This window comes from Mustela erminea, chromosome 7, assembly GCF_009829155.1.
Source record: "Mustela erminea isolate mMusErm1 chromosome 7, mMusErm1.Pri, whole genome shotgun sequence".
Lineage (NCBI taxonomy): Eukaryota > Metazoa > Chordata > Mammalia > Carnivora > Mustelidae > Mustela > Mustela erminea.
This window is the reverse complement of record NC_045620.1, coordinates 7,415,630-7,432,414: the sequence shown is the minus strand read 5'-3', so window position 1 is coordinate 7,432,414 and position 16,785 is coordinate 7,415,630. Positions and strand designations below refer to the sequence as shown.

Below are 16,785 nucleotides of genomic sequence, written 5' to 3'. Positions count from 1 at the left end.
ACACAGAGGATTTCTAAGAAAACCGGAAGAAGTCAGCAACAGAAAATTACAAAGGACTAGAATGTCTCTTCTGCTTGGAGAAGTTGTCTAGTTCTTTGTACCAGGTTCCACTGCCTAACTATTAGGCACATGATTCAATATGGTCGCCAACCTTTGTTTATAATCTGCTAGGGTTGACCTCTCAAATCAGCCTGTGCCTCGGTAATCTGAGTATCTGGGTGGGGTGTTCTGAGGGAGAATCTGGTTGGTGTTGATCAATCGTTAGCTAGTCTAGTGTCTGGTCCAACATCTAACCTCAGTTATGAGGGATGTCATATGACACGTAGGGGCCATCTCTTTCTAGGGCTGACAGTGAAGTCTTCAGCATGTATTGGGCCCATGGTTTCCGTATTTAATTGCATTTGAAATAAGAGCGTGTACCATGAATGCCTATATTATTTGTGCTAATATGGGCTTTTTGTCTCTGGGACATTTTCTGAGATGTTGCTACTGATACTGTTATTGAAATGTTAAGAAATTTGCCTTCAAATATTCATTTTGATTGGATTCCAGTTCTTGAATGACATAATATGCCTGTTGTGGAAACAGTTTGGGGTTTTAAAATTTTATTTTCCCAAGGTAGCCTCAGGCTTATGGATTATGAATACTTTACAGGTGAAAACCTCAAAAAGAAAACATTTCTATGCAAATGCCAGTAATATCTGACTCGGTGATGCTGAACTCTGTCTTTGTATTTCTTCCCAGATATATCAGCGATGCTGGCTAGTATTCAAGAAAGCTTCAAGCAAAGGTCCAAAAAGGCTGGAGAAATTTTCTGATGAACGTGCTGCATATTTTAGGTGTTATCATAAGGTAAAACTTGATTGTTGTGGCTTTCTAGGGATCTGTTCACAAATAGGTAATTGAATCTGAAAACTTGTTTAGATCATTTACCAGAAGTACAAATAATACTTTGTCCAAAGACAAAACATCTCTAAATTACTATTTGTTAATTGTTTTAGATAATGGACCACTGTAAAGTTACTCTTCTGATTTCCTACTATTTGTTGTTGTTTTTCCAATGTGTAGTGTAGAATTCACCATGTTCTTTTTGAATTTTCAATTTGTGTAGTAAACCCAACTCCACCATTGAATCCCCCTCGCTGTAAAGATTAAGTCTCCATGTATCGAGCACATCTAGTGCCTGAAACAGATGAGATCCTCATTTAGTGCTTGAAATGTGGGGTGAGCATGAGGGGAAGAACCTAGAAAATGGATGAATGGTGAAGGAGCAGGAAGTTTCACTCATTATATTTTTTAAGCTTGATGACTAAATTTCCTTCAGTCTTGCAGTTTGAACAATGGTCGTCAGCTTTCCTCACTAAAAATAGTAACTGTATTAAAATACATCCTCTGGGAGTAGAAAATGAGGGAAAATACACGGCATACTTGGATTTACAAATTAACCATGTCTTTCTCTCTACAGGGCGATGTTTTTCATGGCCCTTGTTAATGGGCAGCCTGTGTCTTTTCGCTTTTCACGAAAATTTATAAAAATGCATGGTTTAACTTCTTTTTCCCCCAAGGTGCTGGTTATTTCCATTTTGGGAAAGCACTACTCTTGTCTATGGAGGAATTATGTTTACTTTTAGGACAGAACATTTTAATTGTTTCAGTTTTCAGTCTCGAGATTCTGATCCTTATTTGATGAGATTTTTGTCAGGACTGGGGCATTTTATGTGAAACCAGTAGATTCCTTAGCACAGAGATTTGGCTAGGTGATGGAAAGTGAATAATCTTTCCTTTTTATGCAAATTCTCCACAGGTGGTGACTTTATGACTTCTTATTAAGGGGCTGTTGTTGACACCTTGGTTTATCTAATAATGAAAAGCAGTAGGGCAAGCTGTATTCCTTTGCAATTTAGAGAAATAAAGCATATGCCATGCTTTATAGGCACATCTGTACATACATAAGGGGAAAAAAAGCAGTAAGCAAGACTTCTGAGATAAGTAGGGAAGGGAGGTAAGAATTATATGTTCCATGTGAACTCTTTCCCCCCCATCTCATAATGAAGTTCCATATTCCAAGGTCAGCTTCCTTCCGAGACTACCATTAACGTAAGGGAGAAGGAACCAAAGGAAACCTCTTCAGGAGTCTAGAATTTCCTCCATCATTTCTCTTCCCTGTGCCACGCATTTCCACTATTCAGATAAGGGTGTTTGTCCTCAGGCAAGAGTTGTTGGGTTGCAAATCTGTTACACAGGAGCTGTGATCCAGGAAGCCAGTGAGAGCATACCACTGAACCCTTGCAAATAATCTTGAGCCAGTCTCAGTATTTCTGTAACACCTGAAACTCCTGGTGTCCAGACATTTTGGACCAAGTGTATTATGTCCCAGTTATCCCACATGTACCCAGTATCTTTGTTAATAATAAGGTGGTGAACAATGATATGGGAATGGCTTGCTTCATATTTACTTGAGAGTCCTTGCCTTATAAGGGAGCTCAGAATGCCCCAGGGTATTTGGATTATCTCTGGGACAAAAGGAGAACCTTCTCCAGGTTTCTGTTCCTTAACTGATCTCCATTCTTTCCCTCTACCTCGCAGGTCCATCCAATCCTGCGGACCAGATTTCCTACTAATTGACTGTTTTCTTCATTGTTCTTTGTTTCCTTCTCATTATAATTAACAAGGTCATCTAAAGGCTTCATCTCCTAGGTGGCCAGAAGTTGTGGTTCTGCATCAGCTCTCTCTTGAGAACCTCAGCAGGCTGTAACTTTACAGTTCACCATCTGCCACCACAGGATGGCATGTTTGTGTCACCCCAAAATTCATGTGTTGAAACCCAACCCCCAGTGGGATGACATTTGGAGATGGGGCCTTTGGGAGGTGGTCAGGGCGTGAGGCTGGAGTCATCATGACTGGAATTAGTGCTCTTAGAGGAGAGAGCCCAGGGAACACCCTCCTTCCTTCCTCCCCGTGAGGACACAGCCATCTGTGAACCAGGAAATGGGGCCTCACCAGACACTGAATTTGCCAGTGCCTCTGCCTTGGGCTTCCCAGGCTCCAGAACTGTGAGAAACAAATTTCTGTTGTTTTAAGCCACCCAATCTGTGGTAATTTATTACAACAGCTCCGATGGACTAAGAAACCATTATATTCTTGTCCTGTCTAGTCATTGTGTGTGACCGCTAATGTTGATCAGTCCTTTCCTCGTTTTGGTAGCGTTCCAAGTCGAACACAGAAATCCCTGATTCCTCACAATCCTCTATACTGAAAACAGAAAAATAAAGAAATAGGCTGTGCTTTGTTTACAGACCTTTCCATATTTACGAGGAGAAAAAAGATAAGTGAGGAATAGTTTATAGGAACCCCCCAAATCCAGTCCGTCAGCAAGTGGTCTTGGCTCTGTGTTCAACATGAAGAGGCTCCGAACATTCTCACAACCTCTTTCACTACCACTGTGGTCCAGGCCACTGGGCTGCCTGATGGCTGGCCCTCCACAGTGTATTTAAAACACTCATATCACATCATGGTCCTCCATGCAAAACCCTCAGCCAAGTCCTTGTAACGGCCTACACGGTCACATGATTTGACCCCTTGACCCCCATTTCACCTGGTCTGCTCGGTCCTCCCAGCCTGCTTTACTCTGCTGCAGGCACCCTGGGCTCTTTGCTTTCCTCAGAGCATTGTGTGTGTGGTGTTTTCCTTTTCTGGAATGCTCTCCCCACAAATATCCACGTAGCTCATTTCCCTGTGGTGTTCAGGTCAGTGCTCAAATTTCTCCTCTAAGAGAGGCTGTTCCTTGATCTCTTGTTTCAAATAGAATCCTTTGGCATACCTTCCCATCTCTATTTTTCTCTTCATCTCTTATCCCTACATGTATATTTGTTTGGCTGTTTCTTACTATCCTCCCTACAAGACCACCATAAAAATAAAGTGTACAAGAGCAGATTTTTTGGGTGTTTGTTTGGTGGGGGGCGGGGGGAGAGGCATGGTTCACTATTTAGTGATCATTGCCTAATACATAATAGACATATTTTAAACAATTGGTTGAAAAGCAGCTCATGTTATCAATAGATGAGATAGAGTACATGCAGATGGCTTTGTGTCCTATTTTTCTTTAGCTTACCAAAAGAAGTCTGTACTTGAGACACCTGAAGCCAGGTAAAGGAATCTTGGTTTGACAGATATGGGGTAGATGGTGATGGGGGCAGAAAAAGCCAGGGTTGGGCAGTTTGGGGAGGACAGACTCAAAAGTAAAACCAAAGTGGATTGTAACGATCCCCTCTGAATGTGAACCGAGGTAAGGGAAGATTGAGGACAAACTTATCCTACTTCAGACTTCTACCTGCTGGTTTTGGAATTTAATATGTAAATCTTTGGGGACTGTGGTAAGCCACAGTCTCTTTCATCTGTAATAATCGTTAACCAAAGTTCAAAGCATTAGAATGGAAGAATTATCTACCTTAAGCCTCCAAACCCTTGATGAGTTCCTGTAGCCATTCATCCTCCGTACTCTCTCAGATCGGATACATTCAGTAGGAGTCTCTCAGGGGCAAATGAAAAGCCAGAATAAATCTGCAATATGCATTTTTTATCTAAATGCTGTGTAATTTATGAATCTTGATAATAAAATACGGAGGTTATAAGTAGCATGCTGTGACCAGATTTCAGAATTTATTTGCCTATAAATAAAGCAATTTCTGAAAGACAGGAGGAGCTATCCATTATGCTATTTGATCCGTACAGAGCTGGTGTGGCATAGGTAGCCACAGTCCTCCTGGAGGAAAACTGTAGCATTTATGAGACCATAGCACCTCTTTCATTTCATTCTTCGAGATATTATTAAGAAAAAAAAAAATGCTGTGATGCCTGGGTGGCTCAGTCGTTTAAGTGTCTGCCTTCGGCTCAGGTCATGGTCTCAGCATCCTGGGATCGAGTCCCAGGACTCCTTGCTCGGCGGGGAGCCTGCTTCTCCCTCTGCCCCTTCCCCTGCTTGTACTCTCTCTCTCTATCTCTCTCACTCTCACTCTCTCAAATAAATAAAATCTTAAAAAAATTTTTAAGAAAAATGATACTTTTTGCATATCCGATTTCTATTAGAAGTTATAAAACAGGAAATTGACTGCAGAATTTTAAAACTTGGTGCCTTCCTCACTGAAAATGTAGCTAAGGAGGAGCTCATGAAAAAAAATTGGAAAATAAATACATAAATAATGCACATACAGAGCAATTCATTTTTCATTTCTTTACCTCTTCTGTGACGTTCCCCTCAAGCACCACAGCTGTCAAAGATGGCTGTGAAATTGATTAACTGTAATTGCAACAATATTAATACTCCAGTGACTTTAAATATGCTTTCCGACCTTCTTGTTAAAGGCAAGTTCACTGTTTTCATTCAGGAAATCAAAGTTGCTCACCCCAACCAGAAAAGGTTGATTGTTTCTATGAATAATTTTACTTTTTCAAGACGAGTGACAACTGGAAGGCCATCTACGTGGAAGGAAGACCATCTACTGTTTTTGAGACCAAGCCAAATGGTGGGGTAGGACATATGCCAGACCCAGATTTGGGAAACCTGCTTTCTAATCCTGGCTTTCCAGACACATATGACAGGTTGCTTCACTTGTGTGTAAGGGTGATCTCTGTTACAAGATAAGCTGAGGCATATTAAACATGTTAAGAGTTTACTTGAGCAAAAATTGATTCAAATTGTGCAGCACCAAACTGGACGTGGTAGGAGTCCCCTACCTAGAGGAGTTGAGGAAGGAGTTTTATAGTGAAAAGGAGGAAGCAAAGTAAGGCAGTTATTGATTGGCTGTAGCTTAAAGCCTAGTTGTCTGTGATTGGTTGGTTGTCCTTAGCATTTGGACACCATAACCTTGAGGCATTTATAGGTTCAGGATTTGGTTTTCTCTCATAGGCTCTCAGGGCAGGAGAGCCACAATGGTCTAATGGTCTCCTTGTTTAATTAATTTAACACCTCCAAGACAAGTTCCATCATGGCTTCTCCATCATCACACACGGCTGAGCTTGCAGGATTCAGTTACTTTGGGCCAGAAGGACAGTTCTAACTGATTGTCTAATAGAGTGTTTCCCAAAATGTATGCCAGAGACTATGAAAGAGGAGGGTTCCAGGAGGATGAGGGTTCTGTGGTCAAAGACGTTTGGGGACTGCAACATTTCTATCTATCTTGAGAGTCATAATCCACCGTAGCTTATCAGAGGCTCTAAGAAAACCTATAATATGGACACCTGAGTAACTCTGAGTCAGCATTTCCACAGTAACGGGGCCATGGAGCTCCCTTTTTAAATATTGTGTGTTCCATGGAACAAAGACATTTAATTCTGAGGAACACAGTTGTGGATATGTGTGTCACCTTGTTTATTATCTGTCCACTTGGCCTGTTGTCATTTCAACAGTGAGCATCTGGGGATGGTCATTCCTACTCTACCGAAATCACAACGTTAACTTATGTATCAAATGAATACATGCCCGTGAATGTATCAGAAAAATGAGAGACCCTCTCACTGCAAAGAGTAATCACCGTTATTATTTTTGTCAGAGTAATGTGTTCTGTCATTCTGTCCTTCCTAAGTGAGCAGGTCACTTTCTAGCTCCCCAACCCATCGTCAGACCTTGTTCTTGGTTTCTGCAAAAGTAGGGTTCCGGGTTCTTCACAGTAAGCTAACATCTTAAAAATTATTTCTCTGAAATTTTCACCAGCTTAACACTTGTGTCTGTTTGTCTGGGTTAGGGTTAATGTTTTCTGTACTAATGACTCCTTCCTGTTTACTCGGCTTCTCTCTCTTCTAAACTTTCACTCTTGTGATGGAGATGTCTGTAATAGATGTTTTCAAAATCTTACCATATATCAAAGCATCTTTTTTCAATATTCACACAACAGCTTTGGAGTCATTCCCTCTTTGTGCAAGAAACTACCTACCAGACCCTGCTCTGGAAGCTGCCTTCACTTGGGCCAGTGAGGGCATGCCTCTTCACATCTCCACAGATTAAATTGTAGGTTATTACTTGGAAACATTCCCCAGATGGTAAATGCTTCCATACTCACATTTCTTCGGTAAACGTAGAGTGGATAGGAGGGGTTAACTGTGGTATCCAAACTACATCTTCCTGTTTTAAGTACTCAAGGACATAAAAGTCTGCACCATTATGCCCGAGGCTCCTGAAATATGTTCAAAATTGAATGAACTATCTTTCCTACCTGAGCTTGGTCCCTTTCTCTAGTTCCATGCCTCAGTGTAAGGCACCAGATTCACCTAGATTCACCCTCTTCCTTACTCCCTCTCCTGTCTAGTCCGTCACCACGTTTGCTCACACTCTTGCTGTTGATCAGATACCCTTCCTTCCCTGGTCCATGTGGCAGACATTAATCGATCCTTCAGAGTCTCTTCTATGTCTTTATGTCCCTATGACTCTTCCTGACCACCCCAAGGTAGCCTGTCTTCTGGGCACCTTCTGCCTGGATGCACTGGTCATATTGAAAACAGTGATTTTTTTTCATGCTGGTGGCAGATTCTCTCTGGTTGGGGCTGACCCCTTAATCATACCCTTTCATCCTTGGTGATGGGCAGCTGATTTTTAGCTGAACACAAGGCTACCCAAGGAAAAGACCCCTATGTAGTGAGGTATGACCAAATGACTAAATCCTGGCCCAAGCGTAATCAGGGAAGGTGACATTTCCTTCATTTCTTTTTCTTTCCTTTTGGTTAAGAAATGGACATTAGCCATCATGGCCCACAGTATGGAAAAGACCATGGGTCGAGGATGGCAGAGCACCAGGATATGTCCCATAAAAGTGTAAAGGAAGATGTTGAGGGCTGGTCTGTGCTCCCTGACACCCTGTGTCCTCATCTGGTTCAGGCTACAGTAACAAAATATCATAGACAGGTGACTCATACAACAGGCAGTCAGGTCTCGTGGTTCTGGCAGTTGTAAGTCCAAGATCAGGGTGCCGGCCTGGTCTGATTCTGGTGAAGGCCCTTGCCTGCGTTTCAGATTGCTCACTTCTTGGTGTGTCCATATGTGGTGGAAGGCATGAGGGAGCTCTCCGGATTCTCTTCTATAAAGGCAATGATTCCATTCATGAGCAGTCCACCTTCATGATGGAATCACTTCTAATACCGTCACCTTGGGCATTGGGTTTCAACATATGAATTTTGTGGGGACACAGATACTCAGTCTGTAGTACCACAGAACACCAGGTGAGCCCTAGACTATCTGTTTCTCTCATGTGACAGGAGTAACTCCTCTCGTATTCGGACTTCATAATCTTGGATTTTCTCTCATGTGCAGCGAAGAGCTGATAGAGTTTACCCTCGCTGGTAGAGACAATAGAACACATTTTCCTCATTGCCCAGTGCATTCTGGGTAGGGAACTCTGTTACCACCAAGAGGACCTGCTGTGATCCTCTCTGTTGAGTGTGATTTCCTTGAAGGTGGGAACTGTGCTTTATTCAGCTTTACGTGTCCTTGGGGCCCACCACAGTGTCTGGCACAGTGACTGCTTTTGATCCCAGGGACACTGAGGGTACCTGGGAAATGATCTGTGACCTACTTATACTAGTACCACATAGTGGAAATGTTAGGAGACCCTTTGGTTTTTGGAGCATAAAAAAGAGCTGTGTGAATCATACCAAAGTCTCCGTCATTGGAAATTACTGCACGATTTTGCCCTACAGAGAAGACTGTCTAATAATAAAGACAGCCCTGTCACAGTTAGACAAATATTTAAATTTTAAAAAATCTATATAAAATAACACACAGGATTAAAAAAATCAAATGATACTGAAGGCCTTATGGTAAAAACTAAATCTTGTTTACTTCATCTCGCCCCTCCGATTGTGGGCTGAATTACGTATGTCATTCCTGTGGATATGGCCTTATTTCGAAATAGGGTCTTTGTAGACGTCATCAGTTTAGGATGAGGTTCCTGGGTTTGGTGTTCTGGTAAGAAAAGACGCAGACACACTGGGGAAGATGGGGGCAGAGATTGGAAGGATACAGCCGCAAATCAGGGGATGCCAGGGACTGTGGGCCTCGGCCAGAAGCTAGGGGAGAAGCCCGGGACAGAGTCTCACTCAGAGCCTTCAATAGGAACCACCCCCACTGACGTCTTGATTTTGGGCTTAGGCCTGCAGAGAGAAGACACTGCTGATGTTCAGGACCCCCAGTTTGTGATGCTTTGTTACGGCAGCCCTAGAAAGCTCATACGCCTTCCCAGACCTAATCAGCAACTTTGTAACTTGCTTTCATTTTCTCCGTAATTGTTTCTGTAACTCTAAATGATATGTTTATCTCTCTCTTATTTTGTCAACCTCCTACATTATGAACAGATTCCCCACGTTAGGAAGTCAGTGATGTGGCTCATGTATACAGTCCCTCGCCAGCTCTTTCCTTTTCCTTACGAAGGGTGGTGATTACATTATTTTAAAGAACTTCCGACTATATGTGCAACATTCAGTAATATACTTAAACGTCTGTGCCTTTCCCCATTAATGCTGGGAAGAACTTCTTGACTCACAACCTCATACAATGAAGGTACCATTGCCTCTACCCTTTGCTTGTCTCTGCTCCAACTTGCTGGGTTTTCTTCGCTTTCATATTATCCAACTCCAGGTTATTACTGCCTTGTAGAAAGGGGAGCCCACGGTTGTCACCCAGTCCACTCTTTCAAGAGGAAATGGAAATGCAGATTTTTTTGGTGAGAACTTCTAACATGTAAGTGTATTTGTAAAATACAGCATAGACCAAAATCAAATGTCTCTCTGGGTTGCACTGACTTGTAGGCTCTCCCACCCCAATTTTTTTTTTTTTTTTTTAGTCTTTAAGTTACCTCTTGGATAATAGTAGAAGGAGAATGTGATCATCTTGCAGGAGTCTGCATGAGACCATGTACTTAGTAGGTTGACTGTTTTAGCATGCATAAACTGCAAAATACTGTCATACTTTGTGATGAATATAGCATCTTACTTACTTTCAGATATTTATATTGGGCTTATGTGTGTGTATATACACACACATACACACATATACATGCACACACATGTATATATGCATTGTGATGAGGAACTTTGCAACACTTCAGCTACAATAGCATTTTCATCAGAGCCACACACATTTGTCATGAGATATTATTTTAGTCCAAACACCCATTAAAACTGTCAAAGAGAGGCTTATTCCGTATATGGCCCCTACAAGAGTAGAGGAAGGCAAAGAGAACCAAATTAGAGAGAAGGAGTAAGTCCATCAGGTAGTACAACCATGCGTGATTCAGGACTGAAGGTGCTGTCAATCCAAATTGTTATACTCAGCATGATGTCTGTCCTGGGCATTGGGTCCTGTATCATCTGTGAGTTGTAAAACAAGCTGGTTTCAAAGTGATGCCTCCGAAGGAATTTTTTTTTTTTTGAGGTTTCCCAACTTAGAATCATAATTAAACGCATTGCCATTACCACAAACAAAGGTTTTGAGTGCTTCTGTCCCAGCACACATCTCAGACTATCGCACGACACTCATCACCTTGCTGAACTTTTGTTCCACCTCAGGACATTTGCATCGGCTGTTCCTTTGGTCTATGAAGTCTTTCCCATGGTTTCTTCTCTTATTTTATTTTAATTTTTTTTTAAGATTTCACTTATTTATTTGACGGGGGTGGGGGGAGCACAAGCTGGGGGAGCGGCAGGCAGAGGAGAGTGAGAAGGAGTCTCCCCACTGAGCAGGAAGCCCAGTGCAGGACCCTGGGATCATGACCTCAGCTGAAGGCTGACGCTCAACCACTGAGTGACCCAGGAACCCTCTTACTTTAGATATTAACTTAAACATCATCGCCTCAAAAAGGCCTTATTTGAACCCTCCATGCAAGTCTGAATCACATTTCTTATTAAATTCATAACACTTAACACTGTTGAAAGTATGTCATTCATTTATTTCTATACTTGTTTGCTGCTAGTTAACAGTACACCCCAGGAACACACAGATAAGATCCTGTCTTGTGTGTTCAGCTCTGTGTCCTCAGCATCTTTATCAACATAGGGAATATAATAAGCATTCATTAAATGTTGGCTGAATTTGTGGTAGGAGGGAGAATACAGTACGCCATGGGTTTGGGGACAGAAAGGCTGTCCATTACGCTTACATTATGTCTTAAGTTCCTAATCTGCAACGTGGGAAAAAGATAATAAGACTAGCCTCCCAAGGTTATGTGAAGATTTTTTTTTAAAATAATGTAAGGTGGGCACTTTATACTCTGTAAGCCCTTTGGAATAAATCATAAATAACATCTTTAAATAAATGCGTGTGCTTTTGGACAATACCATTGTATCTAGAGGTTTTCCTTTGATCATTATAATAGCTGATATTTATTAAGGCCTTACTTTGTCCCAGTAGGCACTGAACAAAATTCTTCAGATATATGAGTTCAATACAAGAGCAGTTTTATGAAGCAGAGAGTCTTATCATTCCCATTTTACAGATGAGGAAATTCAGGATGAGTGAAGTCAAGGCTCATGCTCAGGATTATACAGTTGGGCAGTGGCAGATCGAGATCTGGAGCCTAGGCATTCTGGCTCCAAAGCCCACATTCTTAACACCCATGGCACACTGCCTCCCTGCCGTAGAGTCTTTAGTTCAAGTACTTTGTTTCGCTAGCCCAGCATTTAAGTGCGTAGAAGAGCTGTTCTCACGGAAGCAGGAGTGGAGGTTGGAGTGGGGAAGAGATGCCCACATTCATTCTTCCCCCACTGGTCCTCATGTTCCCAGAGGCTCATAGAGATATTCCGGGGAACACATTTGAAAATCATCTGTTTACATTTTTCAGTGTTACATTTTATTTTGAGATAATTGTAGATTTATATGCAGTGGTAAGAAATAACACAGAGAAAATGTGTATCCTTTATCTGGTTTTCCCCAGTGGGAACATTATGCAAATCTGTAATACAATATCCCAGCTCGGATCCTGGCGTTGATACGATCCACTCATTTCATTCAGATTTGCCTGGGTTTACCCACACTCATGTGTGTGCGTGTGTTTATTTCTGTGCAGTTTTCTCACCTGTGGGCTTAGTTAAGAGAGAGAAGGATTCCATCAGCAGAAGTATCCCTCGTGTTTCCTTTTGTAATTACATCTCCCAGGTCCCTACCCCAGCATGCACTACCATGTTTTTTGTATTTTTTTTCTTTTCAAGAATCATGCAGTATATTACCTTTTGGGATTGGCTTTCTTCAATTACAATAATTTCCTTGAGATTGATCCAAGTTGTGTGTATCAATAACCCTTTTTATTGCTGAGCACTATTGCTTAGTATGGATTACCACACGTTGTTTATATTCACTGATAGAAGAACATCTGGGTTGTTTCTAGTTTTTGGTTATTACCAATAAAACATTTATTTCTCTGGGATAAATTCCCAAGAGTGCAATTGCTAGATCATATGGGGTTGTATCTTTACTTTTATAAGAAACTGCCAAACTGTTACAGAGTTGCTGTGCCATTTTACATTCTCACCAGCAACATATGAGTGGTCCAGTTTTTCTGCATCTTCACCAGCATTTGGTGCTGTCACTGTTTTTTTTTTTTTTTTTTTAAGTCATTCTGTTAGTGATGTCTAATGTTGGTTTTCATTTGTGTTCCTGAATGGCTAATGATGTTGAACATATTTTTATACAGTTAACTTACCATCTGTATATTTTTTTTTCTATGAAATATCTCTTCATGTATTTTGCCAATTTTTAACTATCGAGTTTTGGAAGTTTTTACTTTATTTTATTTGTTTTTGGTTTTGAGGTTTTATGTAGTTTTTTTTTTTTTCAAAGAGCAAAAGAAAAGATTTTATTTATTTATTTGACACATATATACAGAGATAGTGAGAGAGAGAGCATAAGCAGGGATAGCTACAGGTGCTGCTTTGAGCAAGGACCCGGACGTGGGGCTCAATCCCAGGACCCTCCAATCATGACCTGAGCTGAAGGAAGACACTTAACCATCTGTGCCACCCAGACGCCCTGAGTGGAATTGATATCTTAACAATATTTAGTTTTCCAGTCCCTGGGCCCTGAACATCCCTCTATTTATTTAGGTCTTTGATTCCTTCATCAGATTTAAATTTTTCTACATATAGACCCTGTACATATTTTGCTAGAGTTGTACCTATTTCTTTGTTGTGTGTGAGCTATTAAAAATGGCATTGTATTTTTGTTTCTTTGTTTGTTTAAAATTCCACTTGCTCATTGCTGGTATGTAAGTAATCACCTCACACCAGTCAGAATGGCTAAAATCAACAAGTCAGGAAATGACAGATGCTGGCGAGGATGCAGAGAAAGGGGAACCCTTCTACACTGTTGGTGGGAATGCAAGCTGGTGCAGCCACTCTGGAAAACAGCATGGAGGTTCCTCAAAATGTTGAAAATAGAACTGCCCTATGACCCAGCAATAGAACTACTGGGTATTTACCCTGTAGTTTTTTTTTTTTTTTTTAAATATAGTTTAGATATGAGTCCTTTGTCATATATGTGGTTGCAAATAATTTATCCCATTCTGCATCTTATCTTTTCATACTCTTTTTTTTTAAAGATTTTATTTATTTATTTGACAAACAGAGATCACAAGTAGACAGAGAGGCAGGCAGAGAGAGGAAGGGAAGCAGGCTCTCCGCTGAGCAGAGAGCCTGATATGGGGCTTGATCCCAGGACCCTGGGATCACGACCCGAGCCAAAGGCAGAGGCTTTGGCCACTGTGCCACCCAGGCACCCCTCTTTTCATACTCTTAACAGGGTCTTTTGTCGAATAAAAGTTTTAATTTGGATGACGTCCAGTATTTGAATTTTTACCTTTATAGAATATGCTTTCATATCAAATGTAAGAATTCTGCCTAGCTTTAGATGCTAAACATTTTCTCCATTTGTTTGTTTTTTCCCCCAAACATTTTATAGTTTTACATTACACATTTAAGTCCATGAATCACTTTGAGTTTAGTTTTTGTATAAGGTGTTGGGGGTAGGTTGAGTTTCATTCTTTTTACCTATGGATTTCCAGTTACTCCAATGCCATTTGTTAAAAAGAAAAAAAGTTTTTCTTTTGGCATTGAATTGCTTTTGCAATTTGTCAAAAATCATTTGGGCATATTAGCATGGATCTGTTCCTGGATTCTCTATTCTTTTCCGTTGAGCCATGTATCTATCTCTCTAGTAATACCATACCCTCTTGATTACTGTAGATCTGTAATATTTTTTAATATTGGATACAATTATTCTCTTGTCTTTTCATAAAATTTTAAATAGAGCTGATCTGTGTCTATAGAGAACCTATGTTCGGATTTTGAGAAGAGTTATATAAAACCTGTATACCTCAAATTGTGGGCGAACTGACATCTTTTCTGTATCATCTTTCACTTCATGAACATGGTATGTAACCCCACTTACTTGATTCTTTTAAAATTTCTTTCATCAGCATTTTGTAATGTTCCACCTCCATATCCTGTGCATGTTTTGTTAAGTTTATACCTGATTATTTCATTTAATTTCCATGAGGTTTAAAGCCCTTTTGGTTTAAATACCTAACTTGTGTAAACCAGTCATTTCTGATGTAGGACCTGATAAAACAATCATGTCATTTAAATGATTTTTTTCTTATCCCACCATTACTTGACTATCATTTGAAATGATTAATTGTCCTTGCATTTTGGATAGAGTCCCCAGCTTTTGAGAGTTTATGAAAATTTAATCTGCTTACTCTAACACTGTTAGTTTGTTTGACTTAGTTATATTGTTAAGAAACACACATATACACATACCAAAATAAGGATAAGACAAATAGAACATTAAGCTACAAAGTTCATTGATTATAAATTCTTCCCCCCCACTCATGCATATATATTACATGGATTTCTTAAAAGCATGTATCTTTAGGACTTGATCTGTATAGAAACACTTGACTATAATGGAGGTGCATACAAAAGCTCTCAATAAATGGCATCAAAAGAAAAAAGTGGATTTTCTGAAGTTGGTGAAGTTAGCCAAATGGTTTTGGATGTGGAAGAAATCACAGAATGCTGTTTGCCAAGTGAGTCACTAGCGAAGGAGATTTGTTGTTGACAAAGGGTAGAGATCCACTTCCTCCATCTAAAATTTTTTGGCAGATTTCTTCCTTTTGTTTTCTCTTCTTCTTTTTTTTTTAAGTTATAAACATCATGCAGTAACAAATTTAAACAATTCTGAAGTGCATGAAGTAAAAGAAAAGAAAAGAACCCTATCCTGGACCCTAGTCCCAGTCCTCAGAAAAAAATACTAATAGATTGTGTACTTTTCAGACCCTTTTCTCTATATATACAATGAGAAACATATTCACACACATACACAGATAATATTTTTAAAACAAAAATGGAGTAATTCATTATATGCTACCCATATTGTGTTTAAGGAGATTGTAAATACAGATTTCCCCAGGATATTCACTCCTTGTGAGCCTCAAGTCCTTACATAACTTTTAGTAGGAATTCCTTTCCCATTCAAAATATTTTGGTTTCTGAGATAAATGTTTTGGTTTATTATATTTATTTAATATATATTTGTTTATATCTATATTTCTATTTATAATATAATTTTTTATAATATATTTATATTTATATACTTATATATTTATATAATATATATGTCTATATATTTATTACTATAAAATATTTTGGTTTATGAGATAAATGTTTTGACTGTAATTTCAAACCAGTAATTAGTGGTTACACCTCTTTAATTTAATAGCTCAACAGTACACTTAAATATTGATAGACCCTAATCTGTTTAAAAATACCCAAATCCGTGGACAAAAGGGTTTCCAATATTTTGCTAATATAGATTCTATCACAGTGGAAAACATGTGCATCTGTCTTTATGTGCTCATGCTCTGATCTTTTTGGAAGAAAAGTCCTAGAAGTGATATTTTCGGATAACATCTCACACCTTTAAAATGTTTGTAGCTTCTGCCAACTTGTCTCCAGATAGATTATCCAAAAATGCATACCCACTGACAGTGTAGGGAAGTGCCCGTCACTCCAAATTCCATCCCATCAATTTCAGGGTCAAACTTTCCAGTTTAAGCACCTTTTTTGGTGTGTGTGGGTTTTTATTTTTAAGGAAGACGCAACAAATGGATCATTTCAGTTATTTCCATGGACAAATAAAGATCCTTTCCTCGGGGAGACAGTCCAAATTTATAACTCAGACAGGCGCTAGTCCAATTTATTTTAAGTGACCAAGGGCATGTAGGTATTTTTGGAAAGAATGAAACCATCTATATGGGGACTGGGATATAACTGTCTAGACTGGTTCTTTCTCAAGAAATCTTTTATGAAACATTTATTTAAACTGCCATGTTCAGGGTCCTTAGGGGAAGCTAGTGGGCGGGGATGTTTTGGATGGGGACTTTTGATTAGAACGGAGCATATCTCTTCTTATTTGCCTGTCCCTGCTTCTCGGCATTGTAACTTCAAACCACTGGTGTTTTCCGGGAAAGATGATATTAAAAAAGTTAAAAGGTTTGGAATACACCATAAGAGATTTTTTGGAAATGTGTAACAGAAATGTTTATTAGGGTGTTTTCAAGTACTTTGAACATTTTCAACAGATAATAATAATGTAATAACCACAATAATAATAGTAGTTATTTTATCAATACTTAAGAAAACATTATGGGCCCAGAAATGGATTGTTTTCATGTTGCTTTTATTTTCAAAGACAATCCACAAAAGTTAAAGGGGCTTATGCCTCTTCATTTTCAGTAAGATAATGGCCTT

At 39.7% G+C, this 16,785-nt stretch overlaps 1 protein-coding gene across 4 annotated transcripts in view; it reads left to right on the top strand.

Moving 5' to 3' along the window:
• Nucleotides 1–16,785, top strand: part of DOK5 (docking protein 5) — a 373,470-nt gene that overhangs the window by 279,670 nt on the left and 77,015 nt on the right. For all 4 annotated transcript variants that reach the window (XM_032350288.1, XM_032350289.1, XM_032350292.1 and 1 more), the window contains one exon: nt 745–852. In XM_032350288.1, the coding sequence (XP_032206179.1) occupies nt 745–852 (108 nt within the window). The remainder of the gene's footprint in view (nt 1–744; nt 853–16,785) is intronic.